General features: G+C 42.3%; 1 protein-coding gene across 1 annotated transcript in view; it reads right to left on the reverse strand.

The window, feature by feature from the left end:
- Positions 1-1,328: 1,328 nt before the first annotated feature.
- Positions 1,329-19,455, reverse strand: part of LOC148039125 (succinate dehydrogenase subunit 7B, mitochondrial-like) — a 47,197-nt gene continuing 29,070 nt past the window's right edge. The window contains exons 2-3 of the mRNA XM_087675005.1: positions 1,779-1,881; positions 1,329-1,678 (exon numbers count right to left, since the gene is read on the reverse strand). Of these exons, the coding sequence (XP_087531131.1) occupies positions 1,608-1,678; positions 1,779-1,881 (174 nt within the window). The 3' untranslated portion in view covers positions 1,329-1,607. The remainder of the gene's footprint in view (positions 1,679-1,778; positions 1,882-19,455) is intronic.

Genomic DNA, 19,455 nt, shown 5'->3' on the forward strand with positions numbered 1-19,455 from the left:
ATGTGTTCATTGGCGTAATATTCATTGTTGTATAAGGGCCTGTGAACATGTTTCATTGTTAAAAAAGGCATTACTATCATATAAGATGTGGCATGACCAAGGTTGTGCCTTTTTTCTATGGTTTTTTCTATTAGACATGGTTTATGCATGCATTATTAATCAACATGGCACAATATAAAAAAGCTTTCAATATTTTTTAACCAATTTATCATGGATTATCAATATAAGTCATATCAACATCACTTCAAGATGATTGAGCGTTTATACATGGTACGGCTAGTTTGTTACAAGCATCACAATGTTGTTCAATTCATGATATATTTTGAGTTGCTTATGTGGTTGGTGCAACACTAGATGGTTGTTTCTCTCTCATAAGTGACATTGAGACCCTGCCCCATTAAGATCATACACAATTTTTACATATATAATTGGACTTTTTCGCACTCTATTCTCAACTATTCAATAAGGTGAAATGAAGGTATTAACTTTCATTGAGATTGAATTCAAGATGCACAAATAAAATCAAAGAGAGACCATCTCCAAAAAGCCTATAGAATTGGTGAGTACTAGGGGGCTTTTACATTCAAAAGCACGTGCTAAATTGCTCTCTTTATTCTTGACTAATATTATTCCATCATGTGCAAGTAATATACTCTAAGATCAGAAAAGTAGTGCACTTTTACCAAGGTGGCAGAAAATGAATTGTAAGACAACACAAGTCGTAGGAAAGGAGAGAACAAGGTGACAATTAGATTGCAATTATTTTTTCTTTCAATGAATGGTATTATGATACTCATCATATCTTACAAAATCGTCACTTGCCTAGAGGCCCCACTAGGACTTGGTTGTCACCAAACTCGTGACGTCGTTAAGCTGTGCATCAATTCGTTGAATCACTTTCATAGCGAGAAGTCCTAATTGTGGTTAGAATCTACTTTTAAGAGCTCTATAAGTGTAAAAGTCGAATTCCTATTTACAGCACATTCCTTTCAGTGCTTCAATGACACCTCCATGGTATAATTGGTACAGGCCCTTCTTCAGTCTAATTTACTGCAGGTCGAGATCCTCACTTCCACCATTGCATGACCAGACCAGTAAGTCCATGGATTCTAATCTTTTTGGTTCACAATAGATAATCTCCTCTTACTTTTCTTGTTTGATGGAATCGTCGATCTTCTAGTGCTTAACTCCCTAATAGAGTGCCAAGGTGCCTCTCCAAAACATGAGACACTTGAAAAAAGCTTGTTCAAGAGCTAGCTACTTCTTGCATTATCTGAGCCATGCCAGCAATGTTTTTCTATTTGAACAAAATAGAGATGCCCTTCAAATGAAGAAATAAAAATTGTGTATCAGATCACAACAATCAAAAGACAAACACAATCAATTGGCAATGACAGCTCCAGATAATGTTGACTAAGCCACATGTTTCATGTCCTTAGTACAAACTCCATAGACACAGAAGATGCATCTACTTGAAATAATCAAGGTTTTATTTATCTGAACAAGAAATCCTACAGAGCTGCACATTCATTTTAACCTTCTCAACTGCCCTTCTGGGGCATGCACAGCATGCAGCAGCCTGAACTCCCCATAGCAAAAGGGACTTCCTAGTTCTTGCCTTCTCCTAGCCTTTCAGCTCTCCGAATCTGTGCCACATCATATAATTGGTAGACGCACCCTACCAAACAAAAACAGAGGGGCATTAAAAACCAACCTAAACAACCAGCTGTAGAGTATAATCAGAAAGTTGTACCCAAGAACAGCAACCCAGGACTTACCAGCACTGACTAATATGATAAGAACGTCTCCAATCCTCTTAACTTTCTTCACAGTTTCCCTACTTGATTTGAACTTTTTTAAGGCAGGGTCTTCTGCCAAAAGCTGCACAAAACCTTCAACCATTTTAGAAACCACTGGTAAATTTACTTTTTGTGATATGATGGAAGTGATGCTGGGCAACCAAGTGCACAAAGAACTAAAGGTAAACATTATAAAACAGAAAGTGCACCAAATCCTGTAAAGAGACAAATCCTCAACTAACAGGGCACACTTTGGCATAATTGTAGGAGACTCCATCATAAAATTTGCTGACATTGAATTGAGAATTCAAAACTGCACTCTTTTGTACTAGGCTCTTTTTCTAAAAAAACAATAAGACCATGCTTCGTGAGAACTACAAAATGTGACAAAAATGCCTTCCAATCAAAGGGTGTTGTCATTATGATCTTGCACAGGTCCTGGATCCCCCTATGGATAAAGGAGATAAATAGTAGTCAGTGTGGGCCAAAGCAGCCCCCAGGTGGAATGCTTTCAATCTGAGGTTGTTAGCTTTTCTTCATTTAGTTGCAAGTGACAGAGACATCTCCTACCATGCCCTCCTATAATAGACCCTGCCACCATGAGTTCTTTTAGGTATCCCTTAACTGTCAAGAGCCTTGGTAATGAGATATGGAGTCAACACTGCTGCCTTAGGCTAGTTTTATGCAATACTCATCAGTGGTTGGCATTTGTGGGATTCACATACCCTTCCCCACAAACTAGGGGTTAGGGGTGTCTCATCATTTCTTCAAAATTAAAAGCTTCTATGGCCTTGAGATACAGCAGGATATCTTGGGGTCACTCTATCTGAACCCAGCTTATCCATGAAGAGAGTCGTTTATGCTAGACTCACGACATTTCACAGCCCTAGCTTCCCTAGAAAGACAAGGTGCCAGGATTTTGTTCCAAAAGCTATGGACAATGCAACAGCTTTTCGAGACAATATTCACCCCAGCCCTCATGTGCACACTCGCTTTCTGCTGGAGATCTGATCTTCATAGTGAAAGGCCATTGATATTACAATGTCCATGAGGATATGCGCAAGTCACCCATACCATACAAGGTCATGTAAGCATAGCTATCTGCTGCAGCCACATGGTTCAGGGGTATCTTCAAAGCAGTTACATTATATCAATATGGTTCAAGCTCTCATCCAAGGAGTTATGTACATCCATAGACAATAGGAGCTCACTTCAGGCAAAGTGCCCCTAGTTGGAACTATGCTCCTCATAGTAGCTCACAGGAAAAGGGGAACTCTATTTTCCAACAAAAAGAAACACACATCATGCTTAGACTAGCCTAAGTCTATTTGAAAAGGTAGTGCCATCTTAAACCCACAATCAAGAAAGACCCCCCCACTAGTGGTGAAGTAGGATATCTTCTGACAAAATCAATGCTGCCATGAACACGCCCCATGGAAGTATGAAACTAGCAGAGCACTCATTGCTAGCTGGTGAAGGCTAGAAATTGAGACCTCCATTAAATGCTCAAATGGGATCTATAATCATTGAGATGCAACCAGAGTAAGGACTGCCACAGTGGTCATGCATATCAAGAGGGAGAAACTTGTTCTACATCTGGAAAGGTACATGCACAACACACCCCAATGGCATGACATACAAGGAGTTGAAGCATGCTATGAACAAGGCAAAGAATGAAAAGACTTGGAACCAACACCACCAGGTCCACCAATCTCAGCTTGACACCATTGGCACATCACATCAGGGTTCTGGAGAGAGGGAATAAATAACCATTAACTCCTACTGTACAAGCTGACTGTTTTTTATCAAAGATTTATTGCCCCAGTACATGGAACATTATAACCACATCCAGAGAGAGATCGAGTTGGCTCCATAAGGATATGTAGATTGATGACATCACCCGGCACCACCTCACCTGCCAGATAACTACAAGCTGTGTTAACGGGGAAATAGAGAAGTTACCTGAGAGCTAAGTGGAGTTGAGCAATTCAATGGATCTGAGTAACTGTTTCTCTTGAGACCTTTTGGAAAGCCTTTTAGAAATCCTTCTACATCAGCAACTCGATCCACGCTTTGATAAGAGAACTCCTGATCAGAAGAAGGATGCTGTCTTGGGAGAAAAAAACATAGCAGGGAATATCTAATTTGGAGAACTCCGGGACCTGAGATGAGTCTGAAGTAAAAAAAAACATCAGTGGAATGCTTGCTGACATATCATCTGTGCTCAAGGCTGCAAAAATGCAGCTTTTCTACTCTTTAGTCTGGAATGCAGCCTAAATCCAATCCAGACTGTTGTGGTCTGGTCTGACCTCATCCTTACACAAAGGGCAGAAGGGCTGAAAAATGCCAGAGAGAGGACAAACCTGGTGCTGTTATTAAGGTTTCATATGCTGTAAAGTGAGCAGTAGGACCTATCTACATTGATCAGCTCTGATCCTATTGAAACCACACCAATTCAAACTATAACCCACTGTCCACCTGGCAAGGGCACAAACATGCTGAGTGTCTCAAGTGGGTGCACACTGCATGATGAACACACCCTGTCAAGACAGGGACTGAGAGAAGAGGGACTGCCTAAACTGCTGAATTCTGAGCCTCAAAGATTCTCACACTTGATTATTACTGAATAGTCTCATCTGAATGAGAGACTACCTATAAATAAGTCTGTCTGTTGGGACACACATCGGCCCACCCTGCTAAACTGCTTTAAATCAAATTGGACCCAAAAAGTACTCAAGCCAGCTCAAAAACTGCTAAACTGCTTGGAAAAATACCTATGAGTTGGAATTATCCAGTCCACAGGTATGGTGCAAAGGCTTCTTTCACACACCTAAATGATGATGTCTCAAGTTGGTCCTTTCTAGGTGTTGAACTTGTTTCAGATAGGTCTGTTCATTGTGCCCTCATCATGGACATAGTAATAACCAAGTCAATGACACTGGTAACATGATGGGTTCCATTTCCTATAGCTTAGAGGATTGTGGCAGGCCTTCAAAAAGCTAGTTGCAGATTCTTGTACTTTTGAGAACAACCCCGCTGAGAAAAACTACAGTCTACAACTTTAGCACAGAACGGTAACCTACCTGATTGCTAATGTTAGGCAGTATTTTCAATCACCAAAAGAAACGCAGTCATACTCGAAAGGAGTAACTACAATAGGCGAACTAAAATGAGGAAGAACTTTGTCAAATTGATTTCCAGGTCATTGGTCCACATTGGTGTTGGGAATAAAGGGCCATCGTGCCTTTTATATGTGCACGGGTGTGAACACACCCTTAGCACATTTGTACTTTCATATATATCTATCTAAAACCTAAAGAGGTACACTCATCATTGTACCGAATACCCATTGTGTCGTGCTCACTCTCCTTTCTACTGCTCTCTACTCTCTGCTGTGAGAAAGCATTGCGTGCCTCGATCCGCACACTCTCTGTCATAACAAACTGGTACCAGAGCAGGAAGTGTCGCAAGCGAGGAGGGAGTTGCAAGTGCCGCAGGCGAGTAGGAAGTGTCGCAGGCGAGGAGTTGCAGGTGTAGCAGGGCACGCTACAGGTCAACGGGTGGGTCAAGTAACTGACGTGCTGCCAACTGAACGGGTCAGGCAGCTAACGCGCGGCGACAAGACACGCTTTAGCGGGCGCTCTGACGGGAAGGCCATGACCTGTCCGACAAGTCACACGTGAGGGCGTGACCAGGTGGGTCGTTGTCAACGTTTTTTTTCTTTTTCTGAAATCTAAAAGAAAAGAAAAAAGGAGGCTTCCTTTCCTTTCCCTACCGAACGTTCACGTGTATAAGCACAAAATACAAATCTATGCACATTTGCTCCTGAAAATTTGGGGCTTTTCCCAGATTTGTGGACTATAATGCAAAACTAGACAATTTCACTCAGAAATTGCAAAATCAGTGCACATTTGCCCGGGAATTTTGGGGCTTTTCACATTTTAGTGAAATTTTTTCAATTTCGCTGGAATTTGTGCACACCAAACCCAAAAAATTTGGGGATTTGTCCAGATTTGATGCGAGCAAGACAGAACAATGATATTTGTCTCAGAAATTGCAGGAATTTGTGACATTTTGCCTCCGACATTTGGGGCTTTTCATGTACATGCAAGAATTGGGCTGAAATTTACCCAATTTCTCGACATTGATACATTGGACCCCGTGGAATTTGGGGCTTTTGCTGTTTGGGCGAAATTTGTGCACCATTTGGTCATTTTATGTACATGCGGGTTTAATTCCATGCAATTTGGACATCTAGCACTTGGAAATTTTTGGGGGTTTTGCTGAAATTGCTCTATTTTGGCAAAATTGGACTATTCTATGCATGTCAAAGACAGTGCAAATGTATGGTTGATGCTTTGAGCACAAAATTTTTGGGGCTTTTGACCGTGAGTGTCAAATTTTGTGCCCGTGGGTGCATGTACAACAAAAATTGTAACTAAAATTTGGGACTTCTCATGTAACGTGAAGTATTTGTCCTTGGAATAGTTGTAATCGGTTGTGGAGTGTTGTAGCACAAGGTTTAGTGCTTCTGAAAATTTATTTGCAAGTCTGAATTTTCTGCTTTTATGTGGTCATTTATTGCTGGTTGATACCTGCTTGTACCTTGGTCACTTGTGTGACAATTTGGGCCTGCATTTGCTGAATTTTTTTGTCACATTTGGGCTGAAAATCATGGCTGGCAGCAGTGACAGCAGTCATCTCATGCACATTAAGAAGCTTGAAGGAGCACATAACTTTGCAGTCTGGCAAAAATAGTGCTATAATATCATGTTGCAGGAGAAGCAGACAAGGCCGATTAAGACCAAAGGGGCAAAGCCCACAGATATGGAATAGGAAGACTGAGATGAGTTAAATGAGCTTGCATGCTCAACCATCAAGCTATCGATTTTTTATGCCTTGCTATTTAACATTGAAGGTTTGGATTCTACCTATGCTATTTGGACTCGACTGTGCCCAGAAGAGTGCCGCAAGCAAAGTCTACTGGCTGAAAAAACTTATGGATTTGCATATGAAAGAAGGTACAGTGATGTCTACTTACTTGAGTGAGTTTAACTCCATTTTCAGCCAACTGGTTGCCTTGGAGTTCAAGATTGATGAACAATTTAAGACTACGTTCTTGCTTTGCACTTTGCTAGAGAGTTGGGATACATTCAAGACTGCTATGACCAATTCTAATGCGATGCTTTTGTATGCTGATGTAGAAAGTGCTCTACTCATGGAAGAAATGAATTGGCAGAACAATGCATCCAGTAAGTCTTACAATGCTTTGCATTCTAGGAGCAGATCGCAGCTAAATAGTAAATTTGATAGCAAGGAACGCAATAAATCACATGGTAAGGATGTTGAATGCCATCATTGTGGCTAGAGGGGTCACTTTAAACGTGACTACTACAAATGGAAGAAAGAAAAAGGAAAGGGCAAGAAGACAGATAATAGCAAGAAAGAGAAGAAAGAGAGTCAGCCTAAGAAGAGCAGTATCAAAATTGAAGAGGTGAATGTAGTCACTCATGACAGTGACAGTGGGAATGATATACTCTTTGTCTCTTCACACTTCAGTACACATGCTTTACTTGCAAATACGGAGGATGACATGCATACTTGGATTCTAGATTCAGGTGCTTCTTTTCATGTCACCCCTCATCATGAGTGGTTTTCTCACTATACAAGAGGTCGACATGGTGTTGTTCATCTTGGGGACAACTATGCATGTGACATTGCAGGTATTGGCAGTGTGCAATTGCAGTTTCAGTATGGTTCTGTCTTCACACTTCAGCATGTATGGCATGTACCTCAGCTCAAGAAGAGCTTGATTAGCACAAGGCAGCTAGATGACGATGGATTTCATGCCACCTTTGGTGATGGGAAATGGAAGATCTATAAGGGATCTAGAGTGATTGCCAGAGGTTGTAAAAGTGATACCTTGTATCCTCTCCATGTAACGTGACCATATTGTTGCCATGACCGAGAAGCCAAGTGTTTCTTTGTTGCACGGCCGGTTGGGACACATGAGTTGCAAAGCGTATGAATCGGACCATACAGGATAAGGTCCGTACAATGCTGTGACATGCTGCTTTACCTCGTGATTTTTGGGCAGAGGCTGTTATGGCAGCCGTACACTCGATTAATCGGTCACCAAACAGGTCTTTGGGGGGGAGGGGGGAGGGGGAAGTTCCCCAAGAAGCGTGGTCGAGCAAGCCATCTTTGTATGCACACTTGAAAATGTTTGGCTGCGAAGCATTTGTGCACATACATAAGAAAGAACGCAACAAACTTGAGCCAAAGTCCTGTAAATGTATTTTCTTAGGATATGGTAATAAAGTTGAAATGGGGTATAGATTATGGGATCATGAGAAAAGAAAAGTAGTACGCAACAATGATGTTATCTTCCGAGAAGATTGTATGCACAAACAGCCCAAAAGAACATAGGAAGTCCGTAGGGTTGTATTCCAAGAAGAAATACCTTTTGGACAGCAAAATGTGCCCACTATACAGTAGCAAATACCTGCTGTAAATGAACCTGCAAATGCAAAAAATAATGCTGGAAATGATCAGCCAGCCATTGCCCATAATGATGAGCCATTGGATGTGCAGGAACAGCCAAGACAGCAAGCTGTTAATGCTGATTTGCAGGTTGAAATGACAAGACAGCAAGCTGAAAATGGAAATTTGCAAGCTCAACAGCCAGCAAACAATGATCATTGGGTTAGGAGATCGTCTAGGGCTACTAGACAACCCGATAGATTCGTTCTTGGTGCAAACAATGTGGCTGATTATGTCATGTTGACAGAATGTGGTGAACTATCTTGCTTCAAGGAAGCAATGGACAAACGGGACAGTAAGAAATGGTATAAAGCCATGTTGTCAAAGATGGAATCTCTTGAAAAAAATGACACTTGGGACTTGGTGCAATTGCCTAAAGAGCAGAAAACCCTTCCATGCAAATGGGTTTACAAGATGAAGGTCGCTTCTAGTTCCTCGCCAAAGTACAAAGCAAGATTGGCTGCGAAGGGATACGAGCAAAAACATGGAGTTGACTTTGATAAGATCTTCTCTCCTATAGTCAAGATGACCACATTGAGAACCATTTTGGGCTTGGTTGTAGCTGAAGATATGGAGCTTCTACAAATGGATGTAAAGACTGCATTTTTACATAGTGATCTGCATGAAGACATATATATGCAATAGCCTAAAGGGTTTGTGGCAAAAGGAAAAAATAAGATGATATATAAACTTAAAAGGAGTTTGTATGGGCTGAAACAAGCACCAAGAGAATGGTATCATAAGTTTAATACATTTATGCAGTCTCAAGGTTTTCATAGAAGTCAAGTGGATCACTGCTTATACACCAAGAAGGCAACAAATGGCAACCTGATTATCTTGGTTTTGTATGTTGATGGCATGTTGATTGCGGGTAGGGATACTCATGCCTTGGACTCACTAAAGCAAAGTCTTCATGGCAACTTTGACATGAAGGATCTTGGTGATGCAAATCACATTCTTGGCATACGAATACTAAGAGATAGGTCAAAAGGATTACTCTATCTATCTTAGCAAGAGAATATCTCCAAGGTTTTGCAACGTTTCAATATGGAGGGGGGAAAAACAATTGGGGTTCCATTGCCTCCATAAGTGAAACTCAGTGCAAAGGACAGCCCTACATCTAATGATAAGAAGGCTAAAATGGCCAAGATACCATATGCTTCAGCTGTTGGCACTTTGATGTATGCTATAGTTGCTACACGTCCTAACATTGCCTTTGAGGTATCTCATAATACCTTTCACTACTTCCCAATGCTTTTTACTAGGGTTTGCCATGTATCTATTAACCACTCCCACTGGCTGCCACTGAGGCATGCAAGAAGACTTTATAGCTTTCACATCTGGTGGGAGAGCTTGGCATTATAGAGTTACCTATTCTCCATTGTGATAGTCAGAGTGCTATCATGCTAGCACGGAATCCCGTCTTTCATGCAAAGACGAAGCACTTACAGGTGAAGTATCACTTCATTATAGATGTACTTGACAACAAGAGCATTAAGCTTGTCAAAGTGCATACAGATAATAATCCTGCAGACCTTCTCACAAAGGGTCTTCTAGCAGAGCGGTTTGCTCATTGCCGACAGATGATGGGAGTTGGATAGGTATATGTATTTCAGCTTTGTACATACCTAGACTTAGCTGATTCTTTTCTCCTCTTAAGGCACATTGCCTTTAGGTGGGAGGCTGTTGGGAATAAAGGATCATCATGCCTTTTATATGTGTATGGGTGTGAACACACCCTTAGCACATTTGTACTTTCATATATATCTATCTAAAACCTAAAGAGGTACACTCGTCATTGTACCGAATACCCATTATGCCGTGCTCACTCTCCTTTCTACTACTCTCTACTCTCTGCTGTGAGAAAGCATTGCGTGTCTCGATCCTCGCGCTCTCTGTCATAACAATTGGCCAGAGTTTTGAAATGAAAGACCACTCTTGATAAGTAGTTTACTAGTTGAGAAGTGGAATTTAGTTTACTGACCTTGTAATTATTTTATGATTTGGCCTGCTAGACCATCTTTTCTAGATTGAAGCCTGTAACTATAGCCTAAGTTGCCTCCTTGTGGCTTGTCATTCATTCATTCCTCATCAATGATCTATTGCTATAGTGCACTTTCCCACTTTAACTGTTAGCTATTTGAGATTCATTTATATGTTCATCTTGTCCATTTCATTCATAAGTTTTACCCACTCCTACGCTGTGTGTGTCCACGCACTAAGTTCTTCCACCCACTCCCATGTATGGGCATAAACACCTAATGAGGAAAGCCTCAAAATACCAATAAGCAACCAATGCGTGACCAAGTCCCAAAGAATGAAATGAATAAGCAATTGAGTAATGGTTAAAGCTCCTTACATCCCCATAGACTCAACCATGGGGCTTAGGTAAGAGATGACCATAATGCTAAGATTGGACAGAAATGCCTAAGGAGCTCAAGTGCCGAACAAAGAAGGCAGTGGAAGAACTTTTCTAAAGAGATCCCAATTTTTCCTTTTTGGGAGGACAGATGGTCTCCAACTCCTATTAAGGACATGCTGCCAAACAAAGTGGCACAGGATCTCAATATGCTTCTAGAATACTTGCTTGTTGCATGGTAGGATGATCAAGGGGTATTGTGGAAAGCCAACCTTTGCAAGTCCCATGGGTGGCCACGCAAGCAGCCAAGTAATCTGCCCCTACTGCAAAAAGGACAATGCTTGGTTGCTTCTTGCTTCCCCATAAAGCATCCTAATGTGAGAGAAGCAAAAACCAGAAATGGATCTGCAAGCTTCATATCACCTAGCCAATCATAATTGGTCCATTAGCCCTCTCTTCATACATGAGCCAATTCATAACTGTCTTGGAAATATTTTAAGCACACATCCAATGTACTCAGCCCCAGCTAAAGAAAGAGCAATGGCAGGTTGCTTCTTACTTCTCATAAAGTACCCCAATTTAAGAGAAGCAAAAACCAAAATCGATTTTGCAAGGTTCACCATTCCCTAGTCAATCATAGTTTGTCCATTAACCCCATCTTCAAAACATTATCCCATTCGAATTCGAGAGCCCAAAAGGCTGCATGCCAATGAACTAGAGATTGGTGCATAAAAGCACCAAATACATCATTTGGCAAAGGCCATCTTGTTGAGCTAACATAAGCATTACATACTGAATTAGCCACTTAAACAACCCGCAAAATGCGTAATTAATGAAAACTCTAAATTGGTGCACACTTCAAGAGAGTTTTAAAAGGGTGCATGGTATGAGGTCCAAAACTTTCTATAAATAGACATGCTGCCCTCCATTCAGTCTCAATCTCGTTTTTGCAGGTTTCAAGCCCTCTAGCTTCACTACTCACACCCCATTCGTAGAGGACATCTCATCCGAAGCTGCCCCTTGCTATCTACATCAGTCTCGCGCTTGTTTCCAACCTCCACCCTACTATTCGCTCACCTTCCAGCCATCGCCTTGCTGATCCCACCACATAGTTGCTGTGTTTGCTATTTGGCGACTGCTTCTTGACAACTTTCTGATACTGCTGGTGACCATCCCAAGGCTATCGCTCTACTGTTTTTGTTGTCGCCTCTAGAGCTAGGAGTGTCAAAGTGAAATGGTGCAGAAGCATATGAACAAGACAGAGATTGAACACACACACACAGAGAGAGAGAGAGAGAGAGACACACACATACACGGTGGAACATAGAAAATCTGCAACGAAGAATGTTGTATAAGGAAGCAAATATGTACACAGGTGCAGAGTGTATATCTTTGTATGTCTCCACCTCAAAGATCTCACAATTTGTGAACCCCGCGGCAATCTCCACAATCAGCAATCTGGAAAACTGTGATCAAAAAAACTGAAAGTGTATGGAGGCTGGGCAGAATAAATAGCCCAAAAGAAATGTCAAAAATAATGTAGGTCGGCTGCATTAAATGCAGCCGACTGCCCAGAATCTGGCCGGCTGCACCTGCCCGGGCCACCAGGCACCTGCGTTGACTGCTGCATACTGACATCACCTAGTGTACGGCCAGCACTGTTGTGTGTCCTGGCTACTGCAACTGCACAAAACTGCTCGCAAATGCATCTGACTGCCTGTCCAGGGGATGCCAATCTCTAACACCCCCTCTCAGATCTTGGACACGACTTAAGGCCAAGGGATCTAGAGTAATGTCGAAGTAAAGCCCAAGGTAGCACCTTCGTAAACAAGTCTGCAAGATTGTCCTTTGTCTTGCAGTAGACCATAGCAATAGTCTCATCCAAAAGCTTCTCCCAAATGAAATGGCACTGGATCTCAATATGCTTCCTCTGAGCATGAAACACAAGGTTCTGGACCAAGGCAAGGTAACTCTCATTATCGCACTAAAGAACAGTAGGACCTGCCTGCGGGCAGCCAAGCTCCTCCAATAACTTGCGGAGCCACACAGTCTCACATGTGGTAGAAAACGCCACCCAATACTCCGCCTCTATCGAAGATAGGGCAACCGTGGGCTGCTTGGCTACTCCATGAAACAGCACCGGCACCTAAGGTAAAGCAATAACCTGTCGTGGACCTTCAATGATCCACATCGCCAACCCAATCTAAGTCACTCCATCCTGTAAGTACCAAGCTTGCATCACTTGTACTTGTTGGATAACATATCCTGGGATCAAGGGTCCCCTGAAGGATCACTTGTACCATCTTGGGTTCACTCATGAACCCAACCAAGACACCTACAACATAACGTAAGTCAACATAAGTATTGAGAAGCCAGATCAAGGAGCCAACCAATTGCTTGTAACGGATAGCATCTGCCAAAGGAGAATCGAAATGAGCTATGGCCTTCCAATTCGAATCCATAGGGGTTGTAATAGACTTGCATCCCTCCATCTCACACGTAGTCAAGAGCTCCTGCACATATCGCTGCTGGGAAATAAAGATCCCCCTCAGAGCCTGATAGATCTCATGACTAAGAAAGAAATAAAAAAGTCTCATATCGTCATCTCAAACTTCTCATGAAGTGTTGCCTTCATTTGCTCGACCATCTGGGCATGGTCACCTATCACAATCAAGTCGTCCACATAAAGGATAAACAGCACACAACCTCCACCTGAGGTGTGAACATAAAGCTATGGGTCGGCCCCCTGGGAATGCCAATACCCCAATCTCTCTTTGAGGAACTAGTCAATCTTCTCATTCTAAGCACGGGGAACCTACTTAAGGCCATAGAGGGCCTTTCTCAACCTATACACCTTACCATCAGAAGAACCAAAGCCCGAAGACTACTCAATATAGATCTCCTCCTTCAACTCCCTATTCAAGAAGGTAGACTTCACATCCAATTGATAGATCGGGCATCTCCTATGGCCAAGCCAAGGCAAGAATGGCACAAATAGTAGCCATCCGAACTGTAGGATGGAAATCAATGCCTAAGAACTCTGCAAGATCTTAAGCAACAAGCCAGGCCCTTTGTTTGTCCAACATGCCATCACTGTGATACTTGGTCTTGAAGACCCATTTGACTCCAATTACCTTTTTATGAGAAGGCTTAGGCACAAGGTACCAAGTGTCATTCCTCTCAAACGACTCCAGCTCCTGTTCCTTCACTCTTCGCCAATGATTATGTTGTAAAGCCTCCTTCACAGAGGTGGGCTCCCAATTCTACATGGTACGAGTCATCAAACAATAATCAGTGTACACAAGCTCGATGTGATGTACCTGGTTCCTCCAAGAATCTCGTGGGCCATCCTACGACTGCCACTCCTCAAGCATCCCCTCAATCTCTACATCACTAAGAGTGTCATGTGTCCCATGAGGAGAAGGCCGGGTCTCTCCTCGTTGCGCTCCATCTATGGAAGTCTCTAGAAGATCCACCGACTGCTAGGGCTCAACCAATGAGTCCGATGGCTAAGAAACAAGCTCCTCATCCAAAGAAGAATCCTCAAGAGGCACGGGCTTCAAAGGGACAGTCACTTGTGCACATTGTCAGGATCTTCAAGAATGAGGTGTTCCTCACCTCCCTCTGAGGTTGGAACTTCTACGAACTGAACATCACGGCTTGTGTAGACATCTCGCTTAACGGGAGCATACAATCGATAACCTTGAGACTACGAGCTATAGCCCACAAACACATGTCTTTTGGAAGCCACTTCAAATTTGTCACACTAAGTTTTCAGGATGTGAACATAGGCGTCACATCCAAAAATCCTGCAATAAGAAACATCTGGCTTAGACCCAAAATACGCCTCATAAGGTGTCATACCAACAAGGGAAGTAGGGAATCGATTAAGAATGTGGATTGCAGTAGCCACCGCCTCAGCCCAGAGACACTAAGGTGTCTATCGATGCTTCATCATGGTACGAACCATCTCAATCACATGTGATTCTTCCGCTCCAATATGTCATTCTCTTGAGGGGTGTTTGTGTTGGTAAACTCCTAGTAAATACCACAATCTACACAAAAACAAGCAAGCTCATTAGAAACAAATTCTCTGCCCTTATCCAATCGTAAGGTCTTCAATTTTCAGCCCAATCGGTTCTCCCCCCAAAAGTAACCAATCCGTGAAGTAGAAAAAAGCCTCCAACTTCAACTTCAAAAAATAAGCCCATGTCATCTTGCTGTAATCATCCACAATTAGCATGAAATACAAGCTCCCTTCAAGGGATTTCATCCTCATTGGTCTAGAAAGATTAGTAAAAACAAGCTCCAAGGGTGTTAAAGAACGCCTTGAAGCCTTGCTGGGAATAGCATCACAAGATTGCTTCCCACGAATCCAAGATACACACGGTTGCTGGCTCACCACAATATCTAGCAAACATCGAACAAGTTGTCCCTTAGATGCCTTCCGTAGGTAATCATAGGTGAGGTGGCCAAACCGAGCATGCCAAAGCCCGGACTTTGTTTGAGAGGTAAGAATAAGAGAAGTCAAAGCAAAAGAATACCGCAACTTGTAGACTTGATTCTCCTCATAACCTGAAGCAAGGATCTCTAAGAATCTAAAATGAATCCACATCAAACTCAACCAAGAGACCAAGGGCACAAAGCTTGTGTACCGAAAGCAAATGGTATCCCAACGCTGGCACATAAAGCACCTCGGATGTATGGGTATCACCCTGCCCATCTAAAATAAGATGCATATTACCCTGTCCCTGAATAAGGATAGAAGAACTATCACCAATGAGAATCTATCCATGCGAAGGCCAAAAATAAGCAACACCCACTATAGAAGAGTCATGTGCCGAGAGGCACCACTGTCAACAATCCACTCCCGAGTGTATAGGGCCGTCAACGCAACATCAAAGGCCTTCAGAGTCAATACCTCAACCACCTCCAAGTGGAGGAAACTAGCTGATGATAGAGTAGCCACCGCTCTGGAATACCTTAAAGATTTCTCCTTCTCCTCCTTTTCCTTCTTCTCCTTGTCGGGGCAATCCTTCTTCCAAGGACATGTCTTACCAAAGATGAGACAAGGGGACTCCTTTTCCTCATCCTTCTTTGATTTGTCCTCCTTCTTTTGATCCTTCCCCTTCTTGTGAGAGGACTAATCTATCAATGCCTCCGATTTAGAAGCATTGGTCCCTTTCAGCTGCTCCTCTTGGTCCAAGACCATAGAAACCAACTCCTCCCAACGATGAGTCTCCGACCACCCTGAGGCAATCAAGGCGGAATAAAAACCACTGAAATGAGGCGGTAACTGTGAAAGAAGAGTTATCACCATGTCTTCAAAAGTGATCACCTTCCCTACATTTTGCACCTATATCTGAAGCTGCCTCAACTTGTTGATATGCTTCCGCATAGAAGATGACGCGGTCCTCATCTGCATTTCCAAAGAGACTCGTTTCATGACGGCCATGCGATTATATATCTGATCAAGCTCCAGTGATATCTCCCGGGCCACCGTCAAATGCTCTATATGGAAGATCACAGTTATAGTGCATTAGAGAAATAAAAATGAGCGGATGCAAGCATTTAGTTTGTTTCAATGTGCCTTAGTCTTGGCCAACTCAAACTTATCACTTGTAGAGTTTGGACTCGTCTCGCAGAGAAGAACGATAGATAGCCTCCATAACAAGCTCTACCAAATCATAGGACTCCAAAATGGCAAGCATAATAACCCGCCAAATGCGGTAGTTCTTCCATCAAGCTTTTGATCTAATGGAAGAGCCGGTAACACAGACACCTTCCGGTCCATGATCGCCTGAAACTCTATCTCGGTCTTAGAAGACATCTTCCCCTAAAATGCTTGCACAAAATACAAAAAAGCAACCCTCTCTCATTGTGTATGCAACCTACTAGGGCTCAAAATGTCAGAAACGTGTTTCGTAAGTTTCTTTCAATAGGGAATAAAATAAGAAACGCGGGTTTTTTTATACAGGGATTTTTAATAGTTTTGACTAGGAAAAGAGGTTCTAAACCTCTATAGAACTCTCTCTTAAACAAAGAATGGCTAATTGAGCTTAAGTGATAATAAAGTCAATTAAGAATAATACATTATATGTTATATATCCATGATCCATTATTGACTTGTCACTTATGTCAAAGTTAGTCTTTGGACAAACTACTATGGTTTAGAACTCAAACATTATGATTCATGCATATCATACAAAGAAAATTGAAATTAACATGTAAATAGCCTATCTATAATATGGACTGAGTCAAGTTGCAACATCATGATTCTTTTCAAAACAAACTAACAAAATGTCAAAATCGAAAATGAATCATAATATATCATAAACAACTCATAAATAAAACTAAAGTCGTATAATATTCAAATCTCAAGCCAAGAATAGATACTAGATTAACAAAGTCCAATAACTAAACAAAATCACAAAAAAAGGAGTCTCTCATCCAAAATCTTGAGGCCTCACGAGTCATTACACATCATCATCATCATCATGTTTAACATTGCCCAATAGTTTTTGTCAAAAAAACCATCTTTTGCGTTCCAACTCACCAAAAAAATAAAAAATAAATAAAAACGCCCACGTTTTTTACTCTCAAACACGTTTCGTACTTTAAGAAACATTTCATAAGTTTCAAATTCAAAGAAATGCGTTTCTTAGCTACTATGGCCCAGCTCCTTCTTCACTCGCCACAGGCAATGAAAAGGTATAATCTACACTTAAAGGCCCAAAACGCAATTTGCACGCCCATGCCCACCTCAACCTTGTTCTGATGTGCAGCCCTCCTGCTCGCCTTTGAACGCTGAAAACACAGCCTTGTGTCACGCTAAAATCTCCTCTTCAAGTAGGTCTACCCTTAGTCAATCCTTCAATGCTCTGATACCATGTCAGAGTGAAGATACCATGTCAGAGTGAAGCAGTGCGGAAGTGTATGACCAAGATAAAGAGTAAACAGAGAAAGGAGAGAGAGAAAGAGAGAGAGAGAGAGAGAGAGAGAGACAATGAAACATAGAAAATCTGCAATGAAAAATGATGTATAAGGAAGCAAATATGTACACAATCGCACAGTGTATGTCTACATATGTCTCCACCTCGAAGATCTCACAATCTATGAATCCTGAGGCAGTCTCAACGATCAGCAGTCTAAAAACCTGAGATCAGAATCTGTGAAAAATGTGTGCTGAAAACAGGCAACAAATAGCCTAAGAAAAAAGGATAAAAATATGTTGTCAGCTGCATTAATGCAGCCAACCATATTGTCTAACCACCTGTTGACATGGCGATCACACCACCACTGCCACGTAGCACACCTACGAATTGTACTGAACTGCCAACACACACAAATGACAAGAAATGCCTCTCCAAGAGATGAAAAACTCTAACAGCGTGTTGGGGCTAACCATTGCAGCCTTGTACCTTCAGCCATTGCAGTCGCATTGTTCCTTCTCTCTCCTGCATTCTCTCTGTCTCCTCCTCTCCGTGTTCACTTCCCTCTTTCCATTGCGCACTCTCACATGGTATCAAAGCCCCACGTGGGAGCTGGAGATCTTGAAGAGGAGCATGCTGTCCGCGACAAAACTTGCCACACGTCATCCCCACGTGCTACAAACCTTGCATTTGGCATCAAACAAGGCAAGATGGCCTGTTTCCAGCCCTTTTAGGCTGCGTTTACCAAGGCAGATTTGCATCCACCACTCTATTGACTTGGCGGTACCATACAAGCCTACGTTTTCTGCAGTCAGCCCCTTGCACACTTGCTGCAAAACCAGGTCCTACATTGCCTGCGTTTTTACAGCAGGGCACTCTCCTTCAGCTGGGCGGCACATTTGCCAGCAGCTGGGCAGCACCTATTCTCTATTGGGCAGCCTCGACAGAATTGTTACTCTACTGCGTTACATACTAACTGGTCTTTTTTGACCAGGGCAACTTCTTTTCAACATTGGGCAACCTCTTATTCAGACCAACAGACCAAAAGCAGGGCAGATTTGCATTTATTATAGGTACACCATTTCCAGGGCCTCCTAGTACATTACCAGCCCATGGAATTGGTTGCAATTACAAGCTAAATCCCTATTTTACTCTACATTTACTGTTTCCTCTTTCCTCTTTCTACCCAACATTGTGTGCTCCCTTTACCATCAAATACTCCCCATCTACCTTGCCTCAGTCAGTCTTCTTCTATATTGTGGCCCAACGGACTAATTATCCCGAGAATACCTCTTATTGGTCATTTTCATTTTAGTGGCAGTATCTTCTTTGTTTTCTTGCAGATACTTATTGAAGAACATCTATGGCCAACATGTATGCTATGGGGGATCATGTGGTTCGGGATCGTTCGGACTGACCACCATCCTATCACTCTTTCCTGTTATATTCTTTTGGGGTTTCCAGTTTCCAATTGGCATTGATGGCATCTACTAAGTAGGTGTCTGTTCTACCCTCCATACCAACATCTGACAAGCTGGATGGGACGAACTACCCTCTATGGTCATGGAGCGTCACCTTGACGATTGTGACCTTTGGAATTTTGATATTATCCCTATATCCAGACCTAACATGGATCCTCATGATGGTGTGACCACGGATTCAGCAACTTTATGGGATCAGCTGAATACCAAAGCCCACTCTTTTCTCCTTCTGAGTTGTATAGATTATGTGCTCATGCATATTAGAGGTATTCGCACCGCTACAAAGATTTGGAGTGAAACCAACCTTCCTTCTCGGAGAAGGTGGTAATTCCCTAATCAAA

The sequence above is a fragment of the Lygodium microphyllum genome, chromosome 3, assembly GCF_053477565.2.
Source record: "Lygodium microphyllum isolate KBCC chromosome 3, Lygodium_microphyllum_v1.1.10, whole genome shotgun sequence".
NCBI lineage: Eukaryota > Viridiplantae > Streptophyta > Polypodiopsida > Schizaeales > Lygodiaceae > Lygodium > Lygodium microphyllum.